Source organism: Lissotriton helveticus, chromosome 3_1, assembly GCF_964261635.1.
Source record: "Lissotriton helveticus chromosome 3_1, aLisHel1.1, whole genome shotgun sequence".
Taxonomy (NCBI): Eukaryota; Metazoa; Chordata; class Amphibia; order Caudata; family Salamandridae; genus Lissotriton; species Lissotriton helveticus.
Window position 1 is genome coordinate 856,103,623 of NC_136061.1, and position 27,502 is coordinate 856,131,124.

The 27,502-nt window shown below is 46.6% G+C and overlaps 1 protein-coding gene across 5 annotated transcripts in view; it reads left to right on the forward strand.

The window, feature by feature from the left end:
* Positions 1 to 27,502, forward strand: part of THRAP3 (thyroid hormone receptor associated protein 3) — a 271,690-nt gene that overhangs the window by 167,245 nt on the left and 76,943 nt on the right. For all 5 annotated transcript variants that reach the window (XM_078681195.1, XM_078681194.1, XM_078681196.1 and 2 more), the window contains exon 9: positions 2,803 to 2,972. In XM_078681195.1, coding sequence (XP_078537321.1) covers positions 2,803 to 2,972 — 170 coding nt within the window. The remainder of the gene's footprint in view (positions 1 to 2,802; positions 2,973 to 27,502) is intronic.

Consider the following 27,502-nt stretch of genomic DNA (forward strand, 5'->3'; position numbering starts at 1 on the left):
TTTCTTTTATCCAGCAAGTGTCTTAACGTCTGTCTTGCACGCTTGGTTGAAATACTCATTTTCTCTTGTTTGTATTCAGCATTCATAGCAAAGATCTGGATTGTACTTTTATTAGGCCATGTTGAACACAATTGTGTTTGTTGCCAAAAATGCATTGATAGGGCAGACAATTTCAACATTGTTTTTGCCTGTCATTTGATCAATTGGCTTTTGGCGTTTTTCAAATAGTTGTCCTTTCTTTAAGATGGTCCAGTGATTCTCTGAATGTAAAATGCAGTACTGAGCAAAGTTTATTCTTCCGAACAGAACACTGACTTCTGCCTTCCAGTGAGCATGCAAGATGTTTTATACCTTTGAGAAGAAGCAGGTGTTAAATTAAGACCTAATATAGGAACCGAACGGCAGAATGTACATTGAGCTAACTTTATTGTAGCAACTGTTGTCAATTTGGTTTTTATTATATTTATTACACTAGTTTTCACCTCTGTTCTCTCTGAGCAAGGTGGACATATGCTAAAACTATCACAAATTGGTGTTTTCACTTCTAGCCAGTTTGCAAATGTTTGCTTGTCACCCCACTCCTGTTCCAACTTTGTAGAAATGTCAATAACCCAAACACATGAAGCTTTCGGTAAGGCTTTTTGGCTTCTGCAAGCCTCTGCTTCTTAATGATTGTGACAATTTTGCACTTTATTAGTCTTTTGATTTATTTATTTTTGTTCAATTTACTAAAATCACATTTCAACATTGTTTAACAGAGTATCGACTCATACATTCAGTTGGGTTTAATTTATACTGCTTTATGGAATATTTAGACATGCTGCATTTCAGTGGCGTTAAGTAGCAGTTTGTAGGGTATCCTTGAATGAATATTCTAAAACATACTGAAAATTGAATGGGTTTATTCATGGCGCTGATTGCATTGAATTTACCTGGTTTTGGTTTGTTTGCTTACATGGGGTTAGATTGAGGTTGGGGATATGGTCTGGTTTATTCTGAATAAAGTGCTTGTGCTTAGATCCGGCCAAGGATATATATTAATTACCTTTATTTTCTGTTATGTTATATTCATCGCACCGTTGAGAGAGGATGGGAATCCAAGACTGCATTTTGACAGTGCCCTGTAATTTACTGCTCATCAAGTCTTAAGAATTATACCGAAAAAAGAACTTGAGCAATTGTAGATTAATTGTGCAAAGAGTGGTCTTCATGTGTACTCATGAACACCATGAGGTGGTTGCTTTTAGTTAAAGTAGGACGCTCTGTAACCGGGGAAAGAGTGCAGAAATTGGTCCATTTCTTAAAGGGATACAATACTATCCATTGTAGCATATTGTCAGGCATCAGGAGTATTAATTCAAACTCTGATTTTGACCAAAGTTGTTGTACATTACCTAACTGGATTCTGACATTGCAGAGACAAAATAATATTGAAAGTAAGTGAATGATGGAGTAATTTAATGCAACTTGAATTGTCGAATATAAAGTAGGAGCTGTCCAGAAAAAGGAAAGTTATCATTCTAAAATTGTGTGCCGTGAACTCTAAAATAAGGAGGATTCTTATGGTATGATGCAGGAAAAAATAATACATATGTCCGCTTTCTGTATTCCTGGCAAAGAGGCAGAGGATTGAAAGGTCTGGCTGGGACTGCTAGTAAAAACCTATTTGCTCTACCCACTCAAAAGTTTGAGCACTCAGTGTTTTTTTAAGTTGTGTGGCATGAGTCATGGCCCCATTGAAGCAGCACATGATGTAAAACCTTGTATCCTGAGTATAGTACGTACTTTAGAATGCTTGACCTCGATCCGTAATACTTGTAAAGCACAGTTTGGAGATGGCTATTTATTCTTTTTACTTATAATTCTGTTATTAATCTGTATCTGCCTTCGAGAGAAAACTGGCAGATTCAAAACTGTTCTTGGAATAATCCTTGTGCCTGAATTCATAGAAAATCTTCTCTTTCAATTCAATAATTGGTTGAACTGAGCTAGTGCATACTTTGCTCTTCATTTAGCATGCCTTTTGGTAAATTATATTTAGCACTTTTTTTCTTAACTTGATTCGATCTTTCCAATTAAGATCATAAAAGTACATAAACAAAAATACAAAAACAGCAGCAACCTTTATGTAGTCAATCCCAATTCATTTGGATAGCACTCGAAGTACGTGATAGCTAGAGCCACCGGAATTATACGATTGTACGGCTGTGAGGATTTTCGCATAAATATAGATGTGCCACATAATCTGCAGATTTTAACAAATTGTTTCTAGTTTATACGGTTCAAAGTTACTAAAAATGCAGCAAGACATGTTCCAGCTTGGTGGAAGGCCCTTTGGAAAGCTGATCTGACCATCTTTCAGTTGCTTATTGCTATATTTGGCTGTTACACTGATACTAATGAGGTGCAACAAATGCCCAAACAGTGTTACCAAGTTTAAATGTGCTACATTGTCGCATAATTTGCCTTTTCTTGCATCATTTACCTAGCCCTTTCATAATTTGGCCCTCTCTTGCTGCATAATTATAATGGCCCTGTTGATAACAATGCATAATAATGTGGAGGACTTATAGTAGTAATCTTAGACTCTTAAGAGTCAGAGCAGCAAGTTGTTTCTTAATCCTTTTATTACATCTGTTTCTAATTTTGCATCAAACAATTTGTGTTCTCTCTCCGATCTCTCATTTTAAGCACAGGAGTAAAAATGTCATTGTCAAAACTAAATTGTTTCACTTAAAAGTAATTGTTGCTCAAGTTTGAGGCCTTAAGCTAAATCTCACTTGTAAGTGGCCTTTTTTCCAGACTGAAGGGAAATATAAGGACGAACCAGTGGAAAGTGAACGGCGTAAAAAACATAAGGAGCACAAGCGAGGGCGGTCACGAGAATCCCCAGATTCCAGAGATTCCAGCCGTTCACGGGAGAGATCAGTGGAGAAACCGACCAAGTCTCGCAAGGGATCAAAAAAGCACAAGTAGGTCATATTAGGGCTGTATTTTTAATCTATTGCTAGTGTGACGTTTCAGAAGCAATTATGTTTTTTTTGTGGTATTTTTTGTATTTTAAATGCATGCTAAATCTGATGAACCAGTAGAAGCGAAGTGCTTTCAGTAACTGCTTTTTGTGCCATGCCAATATTGCCATTACCTACAGCAACCATATAGTAGTAGTCATCCATTAGTTTAGAATGCACACCTGCAAATGCTTCTTTGCAAGTGCTAGGACTTTAATTTGCTGACATATGACAGTGTGACCTGCCTGCGGTCGTTCACTTGGAAGCCATTTAACACCGGTCTGCAAATGAGCAGAGTTGTCCCGAGTTTTGCAGCGTGAATCTTTCTGGATTCACTATGCTGTGCATATTCCGCAATCTGGTGGTTTGGTCCGGAATCGTAGTCTTTTTTTTCTCTTTTTTTTGTCGTAGCCCAGGTGGGCGTCGACGTCCCACCATTTGGTGTACCTTCGGTGACGTCGGCGTGCTTCCGGCGGAAGCTACCACCCTTGGGCGCCATCTTCAGATTCTTTTTTCCGCCGTTGGGTCTGGATCGTCGCATGAATCTCCAGAGGTTTTGGAGGAGGAAAGGAGAAAATACAGCAAATCTTCAACGGTGAAGACCTGAGAAGATCGAGAGAAGAGGACCTTTTAGGAAAGAGACGACGAAGAAAGGATAGAACTTCGAAATCTTCGACGTCCTTGGAGGAATGCGCACACAAGGGGCCCCCTGAGCGCAGGGATGTACAAGACGCCCTTTAAATTCTGCAAGAACTGCCACCACAAGTTCGCACAGAAGGACCAGCACCCAGTCTGCAACCTCTGCCTGCCAATCCACCACGAGAGCAGAGACTGCAACGCCTGCTCCGTCTTCAAGCCGAAGACACTCCGAGTTCGAGAAAGACAGAGGACGGCTCACTACACGATGCAGGGCCAGGGCCAAGCCCCAACGCTTTATGAACTTGGCCTCTCCACCGACGACGAGAACAACATCGCCGAAGGCCCAGATGACTTCACGGTCACTGAGACCGATCAGAAAACGCCTGATAAGGTAGGAGAGTCTACGACCCCGAAAACTCCCACAGGGTCTCGAAAACCTGAGGCAGACTCTCGAAAGTCTGAGCACTGAGCCTCGAAAGGAGCACCGGCGCCGAACAAATCGACGACCGAAGCTGCATCCTCCGAAAAAGAGCCCAGCGGATCCTCCGAGAAGGACTCCCGGAGGCCGAAGACCAGCGAAAAGCAAAGGTCATCGAAGCAAGCCCCCGAAAAAGGGCCTTTGACTTCGACGTCGATAGAAAAGGAGCCGAAGAAAGCTTCGCCGCCTCCGCCGAAAAGAGCGGCCGAAACGCTCGACGACGAACAGGCCGCAGAGATGCAGAGAAAGAGAAGAAGGCTCGAGGTCGAAATGGAGACCATCCTTCAGAGAAAGAAGGATTTCGATGAAAAGATGAGAAGTTATTAGATCCCCCTCGAAGCCGGCACCGACTGTTGCTGAGGTACAGGAGCTCGAGGAGTTCGACGTCGAAGAGCTGCCGAAAACTCCGCAACCTTCGGAGCACAAAGAGGAGGAAGACCTCTACTACACAGAAGGAGATTACGGGGAACAGCAGTCAAGCTACGGCTCAGGTTCCTCGACGGCCCAAGACCAGGAATGGCACGACATCGAGGCCGAAATCCCAGAGGAGGCGGTGGAAACATACCCCTCGAGGCCTTCGCCACCAGATGACATTGCGGCATACAATGAGGTGGTAAGAAAGGCGCCAGCAGCTTATGGAGTTAAGCTGGAAGAGGAGAAGCCAAAAGCAGACTTCCTGCTCGAGACATTGCTCCCCATACAGACAAGAGGCCAGTTCCTGCCCATGCTCAAGAGTATCACAGACCAGGGGAAGGAAGCCTTCAAGGACCCGGCTACATGCAGATCAGTAACGCCGAGGACGGAGAAGAAATACAAATTCTCCTCCCAAGACCCAGCTTACATCAAGGGATCCGTCGCAGCAGATTCTATAATCGCTGCAACGGCCAGGAAAAGGGCAAACGTCCCAACAACGTCTGGACCCCCACCTGACAAAGAAAGCAGGAGGATGGATCTAACTGGCAGAAAAATTGAGAGGAACGCCGCAACGCACTGGCGGATGGCGAACTCCAAAGAATAGGCATCAATACCAGCACTGGGATGAGATGGGACAGCTGCTCAAGCACCTCCCAGAACAATACCGTGAGAGGGCATCACACCTTGTGGAAGAGGGGAAGAGCATCGCCAATTCGTGCCTGAAGACAGCCTTGGATGGGGCAGAAACATCCAGCAGACTGATGGCTATAGGCATCACAGAGAGAAGGCAAGCCTGGCTCAGGATCTCAGGCTTCAAAGCTGAGGTTCAGAACAACATCCTGAACACACCCTTCAACGGTGAAACACTATTCGGAGCCCCAGTTGATGAAAAGCTCACCCAACTGAAGGACAATGAGACGGCAAGGTCCATGGGGGCCCTGCAGTTCAGGGGGATGAGAAGGGGCACTCCTACACGGAGGCCGAACGGCAGAGGTGGAAGTCAGCGAGGAGATTCTCACCAGAGTTTCCACCAGGGGCAACAGAGTGACACCCAAGGCCACCAGGGCCAGCAGAGGCAAAGCTGGAACTACCAAAGCAGGGGCCAGTCCTTTCGGTCAAGAGGAAATGGACGGGGCCAGAGAAGGAGAGGCGGTGAACAACCCCCCTCTAAGTGACTTCACACGGGAGAAGGTGCTCCACCGCCCAAACCCTCCGGGGGAGGTGCACGGAAAAACAAAGAGGAGAGGGCTACACGGACAAGACACAAAGGAACATGTAACGCCGGTGGGAGGAAGATTGTTGTTATTTTTCTCCACTCCTGGATAAAAAATCTCAGACAAGTGGATACTCCATATTCTGCAGTTCAGATACTGCATAGAGTTGGAAAAGAGGCCACCAAACAGAAAACCAAAGAAAAGACAGCACTCGGGAAGAGAGCTGCAACTACTGCAAGAGGAAGCCCAAGAACTCCTCCTCAAAGCGGCCATCGAACGAGTTCCTTTCAAAGAACGGAACAAGGGAGTGTACTCAAACTACTTCCTAGTGCCAAAAGTGGACGAAAGTCTAAGACCCATCCTGGACCTACGGTTCCTAAACAAATACGTCAGAACTCAAAAATTCAAAATGACATCCCTACAAGAGGTCATCCCACAGATACAAACCGGAGACTTCTTGTCCACCATAGACCTCAAAGATGCGTACCTGCACATCCCCATGAACAGGCAGCACAAGCACATGCTAAGGTTCACAGTAAACAAGGAGCACTACCAATTCACGACCCTGGCTTTCGGCCTAAAGTCCGCACCAAGGGTGTTCACCAAATGCCTCGCGGCAGTGGCTGCACACCTAAGAAGAAAGGGGATACACGTGTACCCCTACCTCGAGGACTGGCTGGTAAAGGCAAGCTCTTACAGGACATGCAAAGAGCATGCAGAACAGGTGACAAGAACGCTAGCAAGCCTGGGTTTCTCCCTACACTGGGGCAAATGCTCGATGGAACCAGAGCAAGTGAAGATCTTCCTGGGAGCCCAGATCGACACCGTCCAATGCAGAGTCTTACCGAGCGAAAAGAGAACGCTCAGCCTACTGAGGGAGAAACGCCACTACCAGAAGGGGCGAGCTCTGACAGTGAGGACTGTGAGCAAGATCTTGGGGATGATGGCATCATGCATACACCTGGTCCCCAATGTACGCCTACAAATGAGACCACTCCAAGAGTGGCTGCAACAGCAATGGTCACAAGCTACAGGAAGTTGGGAGGATCTAGTGGTTGTAACGCACAGGTTGCAGGAAGAGATAAGGTGGTGGACCAAGATGAGAATAACAGAAGGGAAACCTCTAACACCACCGGACCCAACAGTGACCATCACCATAGACGCATCCCAGAAGGGGTGGGGCGCACACATGAACAAGCTCAGAGTGAGGGGTCTGTGCAGCCCTACAGATGCAGTCAGGCACATCAACTACCTGGAACTGAAAACTGTGTTGCTAGCCCTCAAGGCTTTTCAGAAACACCTGTACAACTAGAAGGTGCTAATACAGACAACACCACAACAATGTTTTACATAAACAAACAGGGGGGAACTCAATTGTTCCCTCTGTCAAACTTGGCACAGGATATCTGGAAATGGGCTATACCACTAAAAATAGACCTGCTAGCCATACACCTGCCAGGGAAGGACAATGTAGAAGCGGATTGGCTCAGCAGGCAGACTTTAGCGTCCCACGAGTGGGAACTCAACAGTCAGGAAACAGAGAGACTATTCAGGAAATGGGGCACTCCAACAATAGACCTATTTGCAACGCACCGGAATGCAAAATGCCATTACTTTGCATCCAGGCAACCAGAGGCACTGTCCCAGGGGAATGCCCTTTGGATAAGCTGGTCAAAAAAATTTGCCTACGCTTTTCCCCAGATACCACTGATCCCCAGGGTTCTCAACAAATGCATGAAGAGCAACATGACGCTCATCCTTGTGGCACCACAATGGGCCAGATAGACCTGGTATTCTCAGATAATGGAGATGGCGCAGGGGCCACCCCACAAGTTCTCAAAAAGAAGAGACCTACTCTCCATGGAAAACGGAGAAGTTCTACACCCAGAGCCAGAGAGCCTCAACCTCTCAGCCTGGCTCCTGAGGACTTAGAATTCGCACACCTAAAACTACCAGAGAGCACCCTGCGGGTGCTGCGAGAGGCAAGAAGGCCCAGCACACGCAAGTGCTATGGGGAAAAATGGAAGAGATTCACTCAATGGTGTTGCAAGAAACAGCTCCAAAGGAAACTGACCAATGAATCCACGGTGCCAAGGTACCTCACGCACCTAATTAAGGCTAAGCTAAGCTCATCCTCGCTGAGGGTGCACCTGGCAGCGATTGTGGCATACACAAGAGGAGAAACAGGGAGAAGCTTCTTTACATCCCAAGTCGTAAAAAGATTCCTGGAAGGAGCTAAAAGAATAGCACCGCCAAAGAGAATGCTGTCACCGGCCTGGAACTTAAATGTGGTACTGACGGAGCTCATGAAAGCACCTTTCTAACCCATCCACAAAGCATCACTGCAAATGTTAACAGTGAAGACTGCTTTTCTGGTAGCAATCACCTCGCTACGAAGGGTGAGCGAACTGCAGGCACTCACACTGCAGGAACCCTACATCCAGATACAGTGACAGGGTCGTGATGAGAACAGACCCACACTTCATGCCAAAGGTGGTGTCAAGGTTCCACATGAATCAGAGTATTCAGATCCCTAGATTCTTCCAAAACCCCACCACAAGTGCTGAGAGGTCGCTCCACACCCTAGACGCAAGAAGGGCTGTGATGCACTACATTGAAAGAACGAAGGAACACAGGAAAACAAAACAGTTCTTCGTATCCTTCGCAAACAGTTACATGGGCAAACCAGTGACTAAAAACACCATAGCTCGATGGATCGCACAGACAATACAATTCTGCCACAAATAAGCTGGCCAAGAGCTAACAGGAGGGGCACAGGCCCACTCCACCAGGAAGAAAGGAGCAACAATTGCCTTTCTGGCCAACACACCAATTCAGGACATATGCCTGGCGGCAACATGGGCTTCAGTGCACACTTTCACTAAGCACTATTGCGTGGATGTACAGATGAACAAAGAAGCACAAGTAGGACAAAAAGTGCTTCAACATATTTTCAACAACCAACGCTCATCTTCCACCCAACCGCCACAAAAGTGACGAAAACCACTACAAAACCTATGCACAGCATAGTGAATCCAGAAAGAGTCACGCTGCAAAACGAATAGTTTCTTACCTGTCGGTGTAGTTTTGCAGCTTGAAGATCTTTCTGGATTCACTAGCGAACCCGCCCGCCTCCGCCAGAAAGATGAGGCTGGAGAAGTGGGTGGAAACACATAGGAAAGAAAGCAAGTTAAGCATTACAAGATACGTGAAAGGATACGTGGAAAGACTTGCGTTGAAAAAACAATTAACAAACATAGCCATGGATTCACTACAAAGACAAGAAAAAGAGACAGAAAACAGAATCCGAAGATGGCGCCCAAGGGTGGTAGCTTCTGCCGGAAGATCGCCGACGTCACCGAAGGTACACCAAATGGTGGGACGTCAACGCCCACCTGGGCTACGACAAAAAAAAAAGAGAAAAAAGACTACGATTCCGGACCCAACCACCAGATTGCGGAATATGCACAGCATAGTGAATCCAGAAAGATCTTCAAGCTGCAAAACTACACCGACAGGTAAGAAACTATTCGTTCTGAAGCATCGAAGGTGGTTATTGGATGACTATAGCCATATGCAAAGAATGGCTTTATTATCAATAAACAAGTGGTGGTTGGACATGGATGTTTTGGTCTCATAATATGCGGACCATCTTCAGGACAATGCTTAGCAACAACACAATACTTATAGATTCACTAAACATAAAAGAAAGAAAGTGGATTAGAAACTTACACACGCCTCGAGAAAGAATTATGAAATGCTCTCCTTTCATTTATACATGTGAATATATCAAGAATCACTTGTGTATGTGTGATAAACCGTTGCCATCAACCAATATTAAAAGATAAAGCAATTAAGAGAACATGTTAAGTGTCACTCAAAATATGCCATATGTGCTCAAGTGCCACAGTATAATCCAGAAAGCCTACATTTTTCCAGAATGTTTTTAAAAGCTACAGAGCAAATTTTGCTTTTCCAAAACTAGCTGTGAAGAAATGTATATCCATGAATGTGACCTAAAAAATGAAGGCAAAATAAATAAGCATGTTTATGTAAACCTCACCAAAACTCCTCATTGAGTTGTTTTAGGTAATTTTCAGAAAAGTTAGACTGCATGTTCACTGTACACAGGTTAAGACAGAATTTAATATCTGAAAATGAGAGAGAAACGGCACTTACCAAGTTCAGTATTTCAGAAAAGGATCCAACAGTCAGAGCGCAAGGCACAGCTCTGTGGCATCAGTTGCAGGATACCGGCATGAACACCAGGATGCTGTTGTGGAGGTGGCCATTTTAAGGCCGTATTAGAGTTTGAAAAACTATACTGTGCATCTCTGTTGGATGTTGCATAACGATTCTGAATCCTGGCCAGAAAAGTAAGCAAAACAAAGTTCCTGGTATGCAAGAAAATTAATTGATTACAGAGGAACAGGATTACATCAACAAAAAATACCAAGTTCGAGGCATATGAGCTGTAGATTGTATACTGTAGCATAGATCGCCATCTGGTGTTGGGCTTCGATGTTTGCACTTTGTTATTGTTGAAGTTTTGTAGTCATGAGATAAGTGATTACTCCTTTGGTTAGTAGTATGCATGGGCATCGACTCCATCTCCAGATAGTTTGTTTTCCACCATCAGGTTCGGATGAAACTTGCTGTGCTCCGGCTCGGCACCGTATTTTCTAAACTTTTTTTGATGCGCAACCTATCATCTTGGGTATTGTCTCGGTGGCATGCCTTCGACACGCTAACTTGTACTTCTCGACTCCGGCTGTCGACGCGGGCCGTTGGGCCTATCAACGCCGTTGGGCCCCCCAGTGTGGAGCTAAATTTCCCCACAGTGATCATCACAAGGTGTGCAACCTTTGCCTATCGCCAGAACACGAGGAGAAGGATTGCCAAGCCACTCTTTTCGTTCGAAGAAGACAATCTGTGATTGCCGGGCTCGACGTCACGTCATGGCTCAACAAGCTGCACTGGTGCCGAAAAACATTTTCGATAAAGGGCCGATGTTCCAAAGGATTCGGAGGAACTCGATATTGTCTCCGAAGAGGATGACCCCGGATCTGATGACATCAGGGCAACAAGTGAGTACAAAAGCCCCTACTCCTTCCCAACCAGACAAGCAAAAGGCTCTAGTCAAGACTTAGACCGCAGGCCCTAGTCGAGACCAGAACAAAGCTTCAGAAGCCCCATATCCGGGCCCAGCTCCGAAGAAAAAAAGAAAAGCCTTCCGGCAGCTCGGGACCGAGCAAGCCACACATTGTTATCCTTAAACCACCTTCGGTGCTGAAATCTGGGATACACCTCATTCCAGCCAAAAAGGCTTTGGCACCGAGCCCTTCGGCACCAATAGACCATAAGGCCTCGGAACCGGACAAGCACTGGAAATCTTAGACTCCGAAGTAAAGTTCCGACTCCACACCACCTTCAAAGCCTGCGGAGCATAAAACACCTTCTAAGGCTCTGGACACCAAATTAAAACCACGTTTGGAACCGAAAAAATCTCCACCGAGAAGAGACAACCAGGATGAACTCTTTAGACCAGATCCTGTTGACCCCAAGGCAAAAAGAATTACAGGTGGACCCTAAAACAGGCCATATTATCACTATTGCAGCACAAAAGAGGAAGATTGATACCTCACACACCTGAGGTGCCTGCTAAGAACTTTGCAACATCATCTATAAGACCCTCTTCTCCTATTCTTCCTGCTCAACCTGTTTCTCCTATACACTCTCCTACACAATCTCCTAGATTGCTCCAAGCTCACCGGGCATGGTAATTAATCCTTAGATGACCCTAATGATAACACTACCCCTCTAAAGGATACATGGGATGATTATGACGATCCTGCAGATCCTCCAGACATCCCTGATCCAGATGCATACCCATCTAAACCACCACCCCCGTATGACAATGTAGGTTTTAGCCAACTTAATAGGGCTGCTAAATATCATGGCGTGTCACTACATTCTGACCCCATAATTTAACAATCAAGTCATCAGTGGATTACTCAGCAGTGCATACAGTAAATGACTTGGGCGTTATTTATTAATAGCACATCTTACATTGCGCAATAAATTACCACTCACATAGCGTTTATTGATCTACTGCATGTTGCAACCCAAAACCTGGTTACCTTATCTCTGTTAACTAATCCCTATCCTCTGACATCTGACTCTCTTAAGGGGGTTCACAAATAGTGCCACGGATTGTGTTCCATTGACACCACACCCTGTCCATTTTTTGGGACCTCCCCGATGAACATAAATAGACTTTTCAGTTATCATTGTGCCGTCCATATCACAGCACCATTGTCTGATCGGAGTTGTTCCAGAACCCCAATCTTGTGCTATTACGTTTCGCCAGTGACATTCCCAGTACCACCTAATCTTGACCTGCGTGATTGAGATCTGTGTATTCCCTAATGTTAAGCAAACATCTCTTCGGTTCTAGTGGGACCTCAACTCTGGTCACCTGTGAAATTCTATGTATGATTGTCTCCCAATAGATTGCAATTGCTGGGCGTTCCCAAATTGTGTGCCAAAGGGTGCCTATTGCACTGCATTGCCTGAGACAGAGTGGAGTGTCCGCCCGGCCTAGCTTATGTAGTAAGATTTGTGTGTGGTACACGCGATGTAAGATTTTCAATTGTATTACTTTTAGTGTGGAGGGTATAGCTCCTTCTCTAGGGGACACAAGTTTCCTGCCAGTCTTCCTCATCTAAATCGCCTATGTCGGTCTCCCATCTCTTCTTGAGAGTTGGCATGGGGTCCTGTTGATTGATGATTATTTTACGGTATGTTATGGAGATGGCTTTTTTATTTAAGTGTTCTGTGAGAAGTCTGTCCTCTATTGGTGAGGCCTCTGGGAGTTGCGTGGTTGGTGAAATTGCTGCCATGAGCGCTTGTCTGACCTTTACACAAATGTGAGTTGCAATTTCTCAAATGGAAAGTAGCTTTTCTTGTGGCCATCACCTCTCTCAGGAGAGTGAGTGAACTCCAGGCATTAACCATACACCATTTGTACAAATCCATCACAACAAGGTGGTTCTTAGGACAAACCCTAAATTCCTACCTAAAGTAGTCTCTCCCTTTCACCTTAACCAGTTAGTTGAGCTCCCAGTCTTTTTTCCTCAACCTGACTCAGCAGCAGAATAAGCTCTTCATACGCTTGATGTTAAAAGAGCTATACTTTACTACATTGACAGAAAAAAAAAAGTTTCAGGAAAACTAAACTTTTTTGTAGCTTTCTCACCACATAAAGGCAATCCTATATCAAAATCAGGAATTGCCAGATGGATTGTTAAAACCATTCAAATCTGCTATCAAAAAGCAAAACTTTATCAATTACCCCCAAGGCGCATTCCACACGCAAAATAGGGGCATCTATGGCATTCTTGGGTATATCCCCATGGATGACATTTGTAAAGCAGCAACATGGTCTACACCACACACATTTACTAAACATTACTATGTAGATGTGCTAGCAAAACAAGTTAGTGTGGGCCAGGCTGTACTAAGAACAGTGTTTCAAACTGCTGCAACCGTTGCAGGTGGCCACCGCGAAGGCAACACTGCTGTATAGTCTATGCTACAGTTTACAATCTACAGCTCAAATGCCTCGAACGGAAAATGCTACTTACCAGTATGCATCTGTTCTTGGCATGTAGAGATGTAGGTTTGTATACGCCCACCCGCCTCCCCGGATACCTGTATCTGTTGCAGTAATATCTTACTTAGATACATTACACCTGGACATCTTTCTATTTGTAACTAACTCAATCATCACCCTTTATGGCGAAAACAATCTGGAGATGGAGTCGTTGCCCATGCGCACTACGAACCAAAGGAGAAGTCCCCTCTGTTGTCACTACAAAACTTCTACAATAACAAATTGCAAACATCCGAGCCCAACACCAGATGGCGATCTATGCTACAGTATAAAATTCTACAGCTCCACATGCCAAGAAAAGATGCATACTGGTAAGTAGCATTTTCCTTACATCATATATTGTGGCAGCGTCGTTTCAAGGTCGTAATCAAGTTTGAACAACCTCATTATTCAAGAATTAATTTAACATAACTTTTTTTGTTCAGTTTTGTGGCCGAATCTTAAACCCATACTTATCCGCATTGAGAAGTTCTGTTTTGAGTGACAGTTGGATATGTTCACTTAATTTCTTTCTTTTAATAATTATTTGGCAAGGGTTATTGCACAGTAGTACAAAAGTGATTCTTGATATGTTAATGAGTATAAATGACACTGGTGCATTTTATCATTCTTTCTCAGCTTATATATGTTTTAATCCATTCTCATTCTTTTTTGTTTATTGAAACTACAGTGTATTATGTTGTTGCTAAGCATTGCCCTGAAAATGGTCTTGCATATTAATTATTTAAGAGATCGAAATGTCGACGTCCATCCACCACTTGTTTCTGTATTATCAAGCCATTCTTTGTCAATGTGCAAGTAGTTTCTTAATTTGCGGATTGGTTCCTTGATTATTTTACTTCATTACAAGGGTGAATCAATGCTGTCTTTGACCTTGTTAATTGACTAACCTTTGGGACTGCTATAGGTCACTGAAGTGTGAATGCTAGAACTTATGTTACGTCTCGTGTTCATTTTTTTTGTTATGTTTCTCGTTTACAAGCTAAAAACACTTATTTGTGTAGGCCAATGTCAAAATATCTCCTTATGCCTTTTCTCTCAATTAGTTACTCTATATTATTAGATACCTTTCCCATGTGAGTAATACTGATCAAATGTCAGCAAATATTTCAGTAAGATCTGGAGTGTTGCCCTTATCTGTTATTTTGTTTATGCTCACACAAGCCCTCAAGGGGTTATGTTGCTCTTAAGTATTGTTGATTTCAGGAGGGCTATCTGGAATTAATATACAAAAAAATTCCCACTCAACCTCTTTTTTCTCTCCCTGTTTTGTTAAACATCAATGCGATCTGACACACATCGCAATGTCATTCCATCATTCCGATTCATTTTTTTTAAAAATAATCCCTCATTAAATGTTATTTGCTTCTTTGTTTATATAATCCTTGTAGAATTATAGTTTTGCCAATTAATTTAGAATATACATTTGATCTTATGTAAATTGTTTTACAAAGTTGATCATGCCTTCTACCGCCTAAGTTAATTTATTTGCAGATTCATACAATTTCATACCTTTTAACCTTTTGAACTCTGTGGACCCCTGTTATATTATTACTGGGTTCTAGGGACCCCTAATGAGCCTTTACTAGAAGCCAGGGACCCTAGACAAAGTAATTTCTACGATTTGAACGACAAAACAATACCCAAATATAGAAATAAGTATACATCAAACAAATTCAAAAGTGATTACATTTAATTCACAAACACATATAGAAAAAATAAGGTTTTAATGTGAAGGTTGAATCCTTTCTAAAAGCTGGAGCTATGTGCTACGCTTTAGCATCACATCTATTTTTGCGCTCCTAATGCATGCGGTTTTGTCGGCATATGAGGCCACCCATCATTCATACTAAGTTTTGTTTGCTATACTTGAGCTGCTCCCATTAATCAAGCCAAAGATACCAACTTAATTTTTAGCAGCCGCTTTCAAAATCCTTCATATTTAAAGAACACGTTTTACATTTTAATTTTACTCTTTGCTTCTTTACGCATATTAATCTCCCCACACTGCCGCTCCCTTCACTGGTTACCAATACAGAAAAGGGTTGAATTCAAGGCCCTTACACTGGCTCATAGGGTAATCAAGGGGAAGTGCTCTGCTTATCTTTCTACTTGCCTTCGCCCCTACAAAAACATCAGATCCTTGCGATCCAGCTCCAAAAACCTCCTCACTACCCCGAGATTTAAAAAGATGCGATCAGGAGGAAAATCATTTCTAATTTGCGCCGTATCCCATTGGAATAAACTTCCGCAGTCTATTCGCTCAATCCAGGAAGAACTCCCCTTTCGTAAGGCTTCAAAAACACACCTTTTTTGCTAAAACTCCTGGAGAAAGTCACCCCCACCCTCTGGAGCGCCGGGACACCCCGTTGGGGTAGCTGCGCGCTATATAAGAGACACTAAATAAATAAACTGAAATATTACATTTTCTAAGTAGTTGCTGTCACGGAAGGATGCACAGACAACCAGTTACAAATTGCTGCTCTAGATAAAGTTGCTTTCCAGACACCCTCAACAATCTTAATTAGTCAGTGTGTAGCATTTTATTCAAACTTATTGTACATTCTTGGCCCTAGTCAAACTTAAAATAAGTTTGTTGCAGTTTCTTCAGCCGCCATTCTGCCACCTGCTTTGGGGCCCTCATTCCTTTACGATACTTCGTGCCCTGCAGAATTCAATGCTGCTTTTATCTGCAGTGCATTATTTCAGCAATAGTTTAATACTATTTTCATCATAGATTGTAAAATATTACATCTTATATTTCATCCATCTTATATTTGATCTCATTGCTTCAATTTGCACCCCTATACCAATGACCATCAAAACCTCCATAGGAACCTAAAAATAATGTGCAACCGTAAGCCCATATTCAGCTGTGTAAAACAAAAAATCGGACTAAACAAAATTCAAAGTGTAGAGAATGTAATAGCAGTGCTCCAACACCTGTTTAGTGATGGCATACATTACTTACCTAACAGCAGTGCTCTTGCTTAAAATCGAGCAAAGCACACTTGTTCTGAGACCTAATCTGTTGGGTAATTGTCTTTCCTGGGCAGGAAAGAGTAACTTACACTCCTATCAGGGGAAACACTGAGGAAAATCAAAGAATATACTGACTAAACCTGTATGCCATAGTACCTCATGCACTTACTATTCTTGTATGACCAATATTTAAACTTTTTAACAAATCTGTCTCTCGTAACCATGTATGCCTAAATAACATTTATTTGATGGATATACAGAGGATAAATACTGTAAGCTAAATATGTTGAATCTAGATATTGCCACACCACGGAGGTTAATTATCCATAGTGGGCACCTGCAAATAGATAATTTAAAAAAATGTCCATATTGACTTTTAGCGTTTTTATATAGCCTGACTTCCTAATGTCCAATGTTCCCTTAATCATGCCTATACATCATATTAATGGCAAACTATATTAGAATTCTGGAAGACCAAACACACAAGTCCTGACAATTTTGGCCTCGCTTCCCCTTGCTTTTGTAAATAAGCTTCTAAAGTTCATTGCAAACTGTCCTAGCTTCATAGCCTCTATCGTATAGCAATGAAAATCCATATTGTCTTTGGTTGCTTTGCGTCCTTGCCTAAACAAGGTCCTTTACTCACTTTTCTTTCAGGTATTGCACCTATCTATAAGGTTATGGCATCCTCCTCTTCCTCCTTAAACACTTCCTGTTCACTTTTTAGTTAATCTCTTTGGTATGCGGTTTTGAGCCGTCACATGAGTGTTGTACCCCAGCGGCCTTTACTAAGTGATAAAATAACTACACATTATAGTCGTAGTTCGCATCATTGCTCAACCAAAAGCAATGTGAAGTACAAAAAGAAATTTTTAGGTTTCGCCTGCACAGTGCTAGTAAATCTTTATTATTAAATATATCCTAAAAGGGTCATACATCCTGCTCTTTGCTTACATTTGGTCCAATGCTTATCACTTACTTTTCCTCCATTTCTATTGGCTGTAGTACCCTGTTGTTCCTCTCCTTTGCTTCTCTTATCAATTTCCTGGAGCCAAAGTACTTTTTCCATCTGCGTTTTGGGGCATTTTTTCATAAAAATGCTTTTCCTGTGCAGCACTTGCTGTGCTTGTTTACCTAATCTCCCCTGCACATCACATTTGCCTAATCATTTTCCCCCTGGCTGCATGCATTTCAGGTGTGCATGGCGTCTACTTTTTTATTTTTGTTCATTCATTTCATGAGGCTTGGAATGCATGATGCTCCAAGCCTTGCTCTCAGCCTTGAGCTCTGCCCTTTACAAAAACCTCAGTTTATTTATTTAGGCAGGCCTTGGGAAAGATGACTGTTCCCTTGGTTAGTTGAGTTCTGCAGGCGGCTTGGAAACCGAAGTGACCTGCTAATTGCTGTTGCCTGCTGAGTATTTCCGGTAAGAGGGTATGGCTCTTTGCAAGGCCTATACTCTCTTCTCAGGGGAACCACAACCACTCTAGCCTGTTTAATGGAGAACTTCGTTCCCTCTTCTATTCCTCTCTACGGCAACCAACGAATGTTTCTACAAGGAGCCCATCCCATTACAACATACCCAATCCATACAGTCAGAAAAGCACGCACAACCGAAATGCACATGTTTTTCTGGAGCACAAGTCACACAGTGTCCGTATCGTCCTTGCCACAGTCTTTATACAGAACAACAAAGTCTTATCACGATAGCACATGCCTCCCCGGACCCCACGCCCCACCTCCCAATGTACGTCAAAAAATTATTCCGGTGGATGAACCTCTACAGCAGTTGGCGGCTCCAGCCACAGCCCCCGGTAATCCGCCCGTCTTTTCCATATTTTGTAATGTTTGCGTGGGCAGCCCCTGACCACAAAAATAGGCCGTTTTTCCACGCGGTCACCGATGGGGCCCGCGCGCCTTCCACGCCCTGGCGATATCTCGCTTTGCCAGTGTGAAGCCAAGTTGCATGAGGTGTATAATATTGCCCCCACGACATGGAGCAGAGCTAGCCGCGGCATTCGCAGGAGCTCCCACCACAGGACCTCAGACAGACAGCCCCCCCTGTACCCCTCAAACCGATCCAGGGAAAGGCATTGCCAGGTAGTATGTATGAATGTGCCCTGCTCCCGACCACATCTAAGGCATTCGGGAAGGCAATTAAGCCCGCTCGGTACAGTACAGCCCAGGTAAAGTAGACCCTGTGCAAATATTTAAACTGGATGAGGCGAAGGCGCATTGCTATAACCGCTTCCCTTGGAGCCGCCAGGGCCTCCCTCCAGTCCTCCTCTTCCAACGCGCCCACATCTGTCTCCCAGTCCCCTTGCAGCTTCTGAAGAGTGGTGGAACAATGTGTAACTAGAGATTGATAGATCCTGGAGATCTTCTTGGTCTCCAAGTCTCCCATAAAAACCCTCTCCTCCAGTGGACTGATTTCGGGGAGAGATTCCAGGTCTTCCAGGTTAGGGGACAGAGCATGGCGAAACTGGAAGTACTTGTAGAATTGTGACTGGGGCATAAAAAAATTCCCTCTGTAGGTCCTGAAAAGGGTCGAGATACCAATATTCCCTTCCCCCTTTTGAGGAGCACGGTGCACTACAACGTTAATATTAAGAACACTATATAAAGAGTCCCAGGCTACTGCTAAACTCACACAAATGCAAACAGCTCGAATTTCCATTCTAAACTAATACAGAAGTATATGCACTAGTCACTTTTGTACAAGTGTCGGGCCGTTTTAGCTTTCACCTGTACAGCGCCTGTGCTGTGTTTGTGAAATCTTTGTATTAAATATGGAGTTTCTTTAATTTATATTGCACAACTGCTCGCCAACTTAACTTGCCATTACCAAAAATGTATATTAATCACATAGGCAAAAGTTAATGCTTGTTTTTAGTTTGGAAATATGAACATGCCACGGGTGATTAATGATGGCAAAAGGCTGACCTAAATTCTACACCTGCAAAGTACTTGCCCTGCTATTACCTACCTCTCAATACCTTTTTTTGATATAGATTTGAAGGCAATATGCCTTTGAATAAAGATTGCTATCGTACCATCACCTGCTCAACAGTTCTCACCAGGGAGTTGCTATTTTCAGACCCCTCAGACTTTTAAATCAAACGTCAGTCAGTACGAATTACTGAGCTATATTCTTCCAAAGGATCTTTTCATGTAGGCCCTACTTGTAACTCCTGCAGGTAAAAATCCAGTACTGTTTTAATCCTCCATTTCTGACCCAGAATAAGCAATTGAAGTTAGATTTCCTATTGCCCAATACAATGTTGTACCATTGGAGCTTATAGCTCATTAGTTTGAATCGCCAGGGTTTGTTAACCAAACTGCATGCATAGTTCGGTGTGTTTCACCTACATAACCCAATTGGCCTGGACATAAATCAGATGCATCACATTACTGCTCCTGCAGGTAGTCCTGTCCTTGAGCACAATTTTCCGTCCATTGTACACCAGCGAGTCAGGAGTAAAGGCTGCTTCAGACATGGCATGTGCCACATCGATGGTTACCCTTAATAAGCTTTTCTCAAAAGATGGATCTTTGTAACCATAGATCGCAGCACCTATTCATGCATGAACGGAGTAGTCCTTTAGATTGGATGTGCACTTACTGGATAATATAGAGAACGTAGTATTTAACAATCTATGATGAAAATAGTGTTGAATGATTGCTCGTTTTATGCATTATAGCTTAAAAGCCCTGAACCCTGCAGAAAAAGAATAAATCAGAAATGTTGTTGTGTCAAAGATCTTTATGGTGTTTAGGGCCAGCATCAGAAAACCCACTGAATAGAAGGCTTTACGGGTGTCGTCAGAGGACTACGAAATACTCCTCCCTCTGAGCACTGGCTTGCCTACAATTGCTGTGACCCACAACACCTATAGGGAAAATAACCTTTGACAATGGGGTACTGTCAGTTTTCCAAACACTGTTCAGTGTTTCACACCACTTCACCAAACATCCCTCCTCTCCATCACGCAATCGGGATAATCAAAGAGATGGTGCGAGCACGTCTCAGCAGTGGTGCTGTAGAACTTGTTCTTAGCATCATGGATCCTCCTTAAATTTTCTCAATCCAAAAAGGAGACACCAAGGCCTGTCGTAGATATCCGGCCAATAAACCATTGCATAATGTTTGAACACTTTACGCTGACCACCCTGTAGGACGTCATTCCGCTGCTCTGCACATAAGATCACCCACCTATCCGGCACATCATCGCTACTTCATGTTTATAGTATGTGGACAACACTACCAGTTCAAAATATTACCCTTCGGGAGTTCAAAAATTGTGTAATTGTTGCACAGCATTCATGTATTTGAAAGAGACACGTTAGTGATAGATTCCTTACCTTAGAATATCCCCAGGCGTCAGACTGGATCCGGAAATCGCTGGCCGGCGTCGTCCGCGTCTGTCGTCGGTGTCGTTAGCGCCGGAATGACGGCGTCGGAGTACTTAGACGCCGCCCATGCGCGCTGACGTCAGTTCTTCTTTTTTCCGCGCCAGCTAGCGCAGATCCGGAGAAGCTCTACCCCTTAGTCTTTTTTGACTAAACTTTTTGGTCTTTTTGATCATTTCTTTACTCGAGTCTTCGACTCCAACGGTGCCGGTAGGAATGCCTGGGTTCAAACCCTGTTCCAAGTGCGACCGACTGATGTCGGTTACTGACCCCCATTGCCAGTGCCTGAAGTGTTTAGGCCTCGACCACGACGACCGTACCTGCTCCGACTGCCGGGCCCTGACGTCGAAGGCTAGGCGGGAGCGGTCCCGCAAGCGGCTCGAGCTCCGGCAGTGTGCCCCGTGCCGCTCAAGGTCCCGGTCCCACGGGAGATCGAGGGACCGGTCGCGGGGTCTGAGTCCTCGCAGCTCTGGGAGTAGACATCTGTCATCGGGATCCAAGTCCTCAGGTAAGAGGCATGAGAGGTCGGAGAGGCGTCATCGTTCCTTCGACCCACCCAGACGCTCGCGCGATGCGGCCAGGGGTTCGGGTGTCACCACCCACGCGGCTCCGACTGAGTCGCTGGCGTCGCCGCCTGCCCCACACCTTCGGGTCCCTGGGCATGGCGCGACGCCGGAGGAGGTAGAGCGGTACCTCATGGCCATGAGGTCCCTCCCTCCTCAGCCGGGTCCCGGGGCGCCTTCGGGTCCAGCGGCCCCGGCTGGAGGCCCTAGCGGGTTGTGTGCTTCAGCCCCAACGCCGCCAGCGACTTTGGTCCTAGCGCCGCAGGACCTCACCGGATCCGCTTCCGGATCCGGGTCGTCGCCGGTCGACCTCACGACCTCACCGGTGCCGGCCTGTGGGTGTCGCCCCCGGCGCCCCTTGTGGACGCCGTCCCCAATGTGCCCTTCGGTCCGACTCTGGCGCCGGAGCGGCGCCGCTTCCGACGACCTTTGGAGATTTTTATTTCCATGAGGAGGCCCTGTCTGTTGACCCTGTTCTACAGGAGATGGGTGACGAGGGTAATTGGGAGGGGTCTGCGGACCCTCTGGCAGAGGAGTGCCAGTCTCAAGAGGACTTGACATATGAGCTTGGGGAGGCCAGTGGTATTGACACTTCACCAGACACTGGATTTGTCTCCCCTCCCACCGTGGCTACGGAGGAGGGGGCTGCTTACAGTGTAGTGTTGACGAGGGCAGCCAAGGCCTTAAACCTTGAGCTCCCCGACGCGGCCGTGAGGACTAACCTCCTCACTGAGGTCCTTAAACCTCAGGCAAGCTCCAGTGAGCCTCTGCTGCCGTTTAATGAGGCCTTGTGTGATGTTCTTGTGGGCACTTGGTCCAAGCCCGCCACAGGTCCGCCTGTGGATAGGAACGTGGCCAGACGCTACCGCCCGGCTCCGGGCGACCCTTGCTTTTTGTCCACCCATCCCACCCCGAGAGCCTGGTCATCCAGGCCTCTACTTCCCAGACCGCATTCCCGGCGGCCCCGCCCGATCGGGAATCCAAGAGGTACGAGCAGTTCGGGAAGAAGGTGTTCTCGTCCCTGAGTTTGGGTTGCGGTCTGTCAATACCGCATGCCTCTTGGGCCGCTACACCCACACCCTGTGGGACACGGTCGCGGACGTGCTGCCACAATGCCCGGAGGTAGTCCGGGCTAAACTCGCCCAAGCTCATGCGGAGGGTCGAGATGCAGCGCGATATTCCATCCGGTGTGGGCTGGATACCACAGACTCACTGGGCAGGGCGATGGCAACGATGGTGGCGGTTCGACGCCACGCCTAGTTGAGGACCGCCAACTTTTCGGCTGATGTCCAGTCCACTCTTCTGGACATGCCGTTTGATGGCCGTCGCCTCTTTGGCGACAAGGCAGACCATGCGCTTGAGCGTTTTTAAGGACTCCAGGGCTACGGCCAAGTCCTTGGGCCTCTCGGCCCCACGCCAGCAATCGGGTGCCTTTTGCTCCTTTCGTGGCCACGGAAGGGGCGCCCCCACACGAGCTGCCAGCCACGCACCGCAGAATGTACAACAGTGCGGTGGCGGCCGTGTAAACCACTGTAACGGCGGTCGGGGACAACGGCGAGGCCAGGCCACACCTCCCTCCGCAGCACCTGCCTCAAAACCTTCCTAGTCCGTGTTTTCAGGCCCATGTGACGCCAGTGGGTGGCAGGGATCGCCATCACCTCTTCCACTGGCGCACTGTCACGTCGGACAGGTGGGTGCTGCAAATCGTCCGAAGGGGCTACTCCCTCCCCTTCGAGGCGACCCCTCCAGCCATGCCACCGCAGTACCACCGCGTGTCGGGGGATCACTTGCAACTTCTGCAAGAGGAAGTATCGGCCCTCTTGGCCAAGGGGACCATCGAGCACGTTCCTGGGCCAGAAGTAGGGTGTGATTGTTACTCCCACTACTTTCTGGTACCCAAGAAGGGCAAAGGGGGCCTGCGCCCTATCTTGGACCTACGGAATGTCAACGGCTTCTTCTGGAAGGAGAAGTTCAAGATGCTGACTTTGGCTCAGGTCTTAGCTGCCCTGGACCCCGAAGACTGGATGGTAGCGTTGGACTTGCAGGACGCTTACTTTCACATCCCCGTCCTGCCGGCCCACCGGCGTTACCTGCGGTTCACGGTAGGCCACGAGCAATTTGTTTACCGTGCTCCCCTTTGGCCTTACAAGCGCCCCACGGGTGTTCACAAAGGTGATGGCGGTGGTCGCAGCTCATCTGCGCAGGTTAGGGGTGCCAGTCTTCCCCTACCTCGAGGACTGGTTGCTGAAGGCGGGCTCGCCCCAGACAGTCGTCAGCCACCTCCAGACTACGGCCGACCTCCTGCACTTGCTGGGGTTCTCCATCAATGTGCCGAAGTCGCACCTGTGTCCCTCTCAGAAGCTCCTCTTCATCGGAGCGGTTCTAGACTCGGCGCAGTTTCGGGTTTATCCTCCCGAACAGCGGGTTCGGGATATTCAGGCTCTGATTCCGATCTTTCAGCCTTTATCCCAAGTCTCGGTCAGGTTGACGCTGCGGCTTCTGGGGCTGATGGCCTCCTGCATCCTTCTGGTGCATCACGCCCGGTGGCGGATGCGGGCCCAGCATCAGGGCAACCTGTCCGATCATGTCTTGATCTCGGAGGGCACTGCGAGACAGTTGCAGTGGTGGCTCACGGACCGCGATTGGGTCAGTGGCAGATCCCTCTCCCTACCCCACCCGGAGCACGTGGTTGTGACGGACGCTTCCCTCCAGGGCTGGGGAGGCCACATGGGAGAGGCGGAGATCAGAGGCCTCTGGTCTCCGGCGGAGTCCCAGCTCCATATCAACTTTTTTGCGCTGCGGGCGATCCGTCTAGCACTGAAAGCATTCCTCCCCTCTGTCCGGGGGAGTGTAGTGCAGGTGTTAACGGACAAAACCACCGCCATGTGGTACTGCAACAAACAGGGTGGGGTGGGGTCGTGGACCCTATGCCAGGAGGCTCTGCGGCTGGAACATCAGGGCATGACCCTGCTGGTTCAACACCTGGCAGGTTCTCTGAACGCCAGGGCGGACGAACTCCGCCGTTGGTGCATGATGGATCACGAATGGCGTCTGAACTCGGACGTGGCGCAAGGCCTCTTGCAGCAATGGGGAGAGCCTTGGTTAGATCTATTCGCCACAGAAGAGAACGCGCAATGTCATCGGTTCTGCGCGTTGGAATTTCCAAGGCGGCACTCGCTCGGAGACACTTTTCGTCGCGAGTGGAGTTGCGGTCTACTGTACGCCTTTTCGCCTATACCACTTCTGCCCAGAGTGCTGAAGATCAGGCGCGACCGGGCCCACGTTATCCTTGTGGCTCCGAACTGGGCACGAAGATACTGGTATCCCGACCTACTCAGCATGTCAGTCGATCCCCCGATTCGTCTGCCTCTTCGGGAGGACCTTCTGTCGCAGCAGCAGGGGGCGGTTCTCCACCCGAACCTGTCCAGTCTCCACCTACAAGCTTGGAGAATGAGCAGCGACAGTTGAGGCCATTTGACTTGCCTCCCGAAGTCTGTAATGTCATTCTGGCAGCCAGGCGTCCCTCCACGAAGTCGGTATACGCCTGCAGGTGGAACAGATTTGTGGCATGGTGCACAGCAAAGACTGTGGATCCACTCTCTGCCCCTCTTTCTGAGGTTCTCCTCTTCCTTCTTTCTCTTGCCCAGCAGGGCTCTGCTCTGGGCACTATCAAGGGGTACCTTTCTGCCCTTTCCGCCTTCTTGAGGCTACCTGATCAGCCTTCCTTGTTCAAGTCCCCTATTGTAAATAGGTTTTTGAAGGGCATCACACACATGTTCCCTCCTGTTCCTTTCGTGATGCCCCAGTGGGACTTGAACCTTGTTCTTACTTACCTAATGTGTGCTCCCTTTGAGCCGCTCCATAACTGTCCTCTCCGTCTTCTTACTTTGAAGACTGCTTTCCTGGTTGCCATCACCTCTGCCAGGAGAGTGAGTGAGCTCCAGGCTCTTTCTTCCACACCTCCTTTCCTCTCTGTTCATCCGGACAAGGTTGTGTTGCAGACAAGACCTTCTTTCCTGCCCAAGGTTGTCACAGCTTTCCACATCGTGCAGTCCATTACCTTGCCCACCTTCTTTCCGCATCCCTCGAAAGAGGAAGAGAGGCTCCACCGTCTGGACCCAAAATGTGCGCTCTCTTACTATCTAGATCGCACACGCCAGTTCCGGGTGGATGGCCAACTCTTTGTTGGTTACGTGGGCGCTAAGAAGAGAAAGGCGGTGCACAAGCGGACCATCTCCCGGTGGATCATCTTGTGTATCCAGGCATGTTACTCCTTGGCTAAGTAGGAGCCCCCTGTTGGATTGAGGGCTCATTCCACTCGGGCCACGGCGACTACCACTGCCCTGGGCCGGGGAGTGCCCTTGCAGGACATTTGCCAGGCAGCTATGTGGGCCTCGCTGCACACGTTTGCACGACATTACTGCCTGGACAGCCAAGTCTGGAGGGATGGCTTCTTTGGCCGTTCCGTCCTCCAGGACTTTCTGGTGTGATTATTGGTTCGCAGATCCACCACCAGGGTTGGTATTCCTGGGGTATCTATTCTAAGTTAAGGAATCTATCACTAACGTGTCTCTTTTAGATGCACAAGTTACTACTTGTGTAACGATATATCTGTAAGAGACATTAGTTAGTGATAGATTCCTTACCGACCCACCCATCCTCCCCGTTCTGCGAACCGATATCTAGGGTTAAGGTCATCCCCTTTCAGGGCCCTAGTTTCATGGCACCAGTGTTGGTTCTATCATGGCTCTGCGTATCTGGCGCGGAAAAGCTGTGTATCAGAACTGACGTCAGCGCGCATGGGCGGCGTCTAAGTACTCCGACAACGTCATTCCGGCGCTAACGACGACTGACGCGGAGCCGCGGACGACGCCTGCCGGCGCGCAGGAGTATTGCTGCGCAAAAAATTTCCGGATCCAGTCTGACGCCTGGGGATATTCTAAGGTAAGGAATCTATCACTAACTTTTGGTACGCCATTTGGTATGCCCTTGAACGCACTTATTGTCACTTCACAGGTTAGCTTTCACAATCCATGTCAGAGTTGCCTCTCTGCCCCTAGCAGATAAAACATGATTTGAATATTGTGACCGGCAACACCTAATTCGAGGAAAAGTGAGTGGCATTTCAGAGGCTGTTCCCTCTTTACTAGACTTTGTGCTTTTCTCACAGTGAGAATGATCATGGATTTGCTGAGGTTGATGGTCTAGTGCATTGTAATGGTTTTGAAAGCATGACTGCACATGCAGACTTTACTAGAGCATGTCCATGCAACAGTCACCTGTGACCAGTAAGTGGCAACATCTAGTGTTAGCGCCTAATCGGTACAATCTCAAATGTTGGAATGAAAATAACGTATTACTAGACCGGCCATTTCTTAACCATCAACCACTGGTGATCATTACCACATACATCTCACTTTCCTGGTGGGGAGTGAATCTGCAGAACCTGACTTTCCATGATACCTGGACACAGCAAGAACATGAACAAAATTAACATATGTCTGGTGCTGACAGTCTCATTGGCACTTCAAAGCATATTACACACTAATTTGCAACAATACCGTTCTTGTGCAGACAGACATGACTGCTGGATATTACATCCTTAACCATGGAGGCACTCTCCCACCTCAGCTGTCTTTATTTTCACTTTCAATATTACACTGGTTCATTCCTTGCAGTCCTGCTCCTAGCAGATCATCTTCTGAGTGTGTACACCGACTTTGTAGATTTGTTAGGCTGGACCCATCAACAAGTAGACTAATGAGATGGGATATGCCAACAGACAACCTGTTCAACGCCACAGCATACTTTTCCTCCACTACCTCCAATTCGTTATGCATTGAGGAAGGTGAGCCAAATATCCATGACACTCATTCTCATTGCTCTGACCACCCTTCTAAGAAATTACCCCTCAGAGCAGTCGGTGCTCAAAATTAGGGACAACTGAGAAATCCACATCTCAGACATGATTAATTTGATAGGATACCTGAAGTCTTGAAGTTTAGTCATCTCCTGCTTCCAGAGGAGTGAAGCTCATTTTCCGAGAATCAGACCTACTTACAAGCTTTTTTTGCCTCCAAAATTTAAATTTTTTCTGCATTGGCAGGTAGACCCAA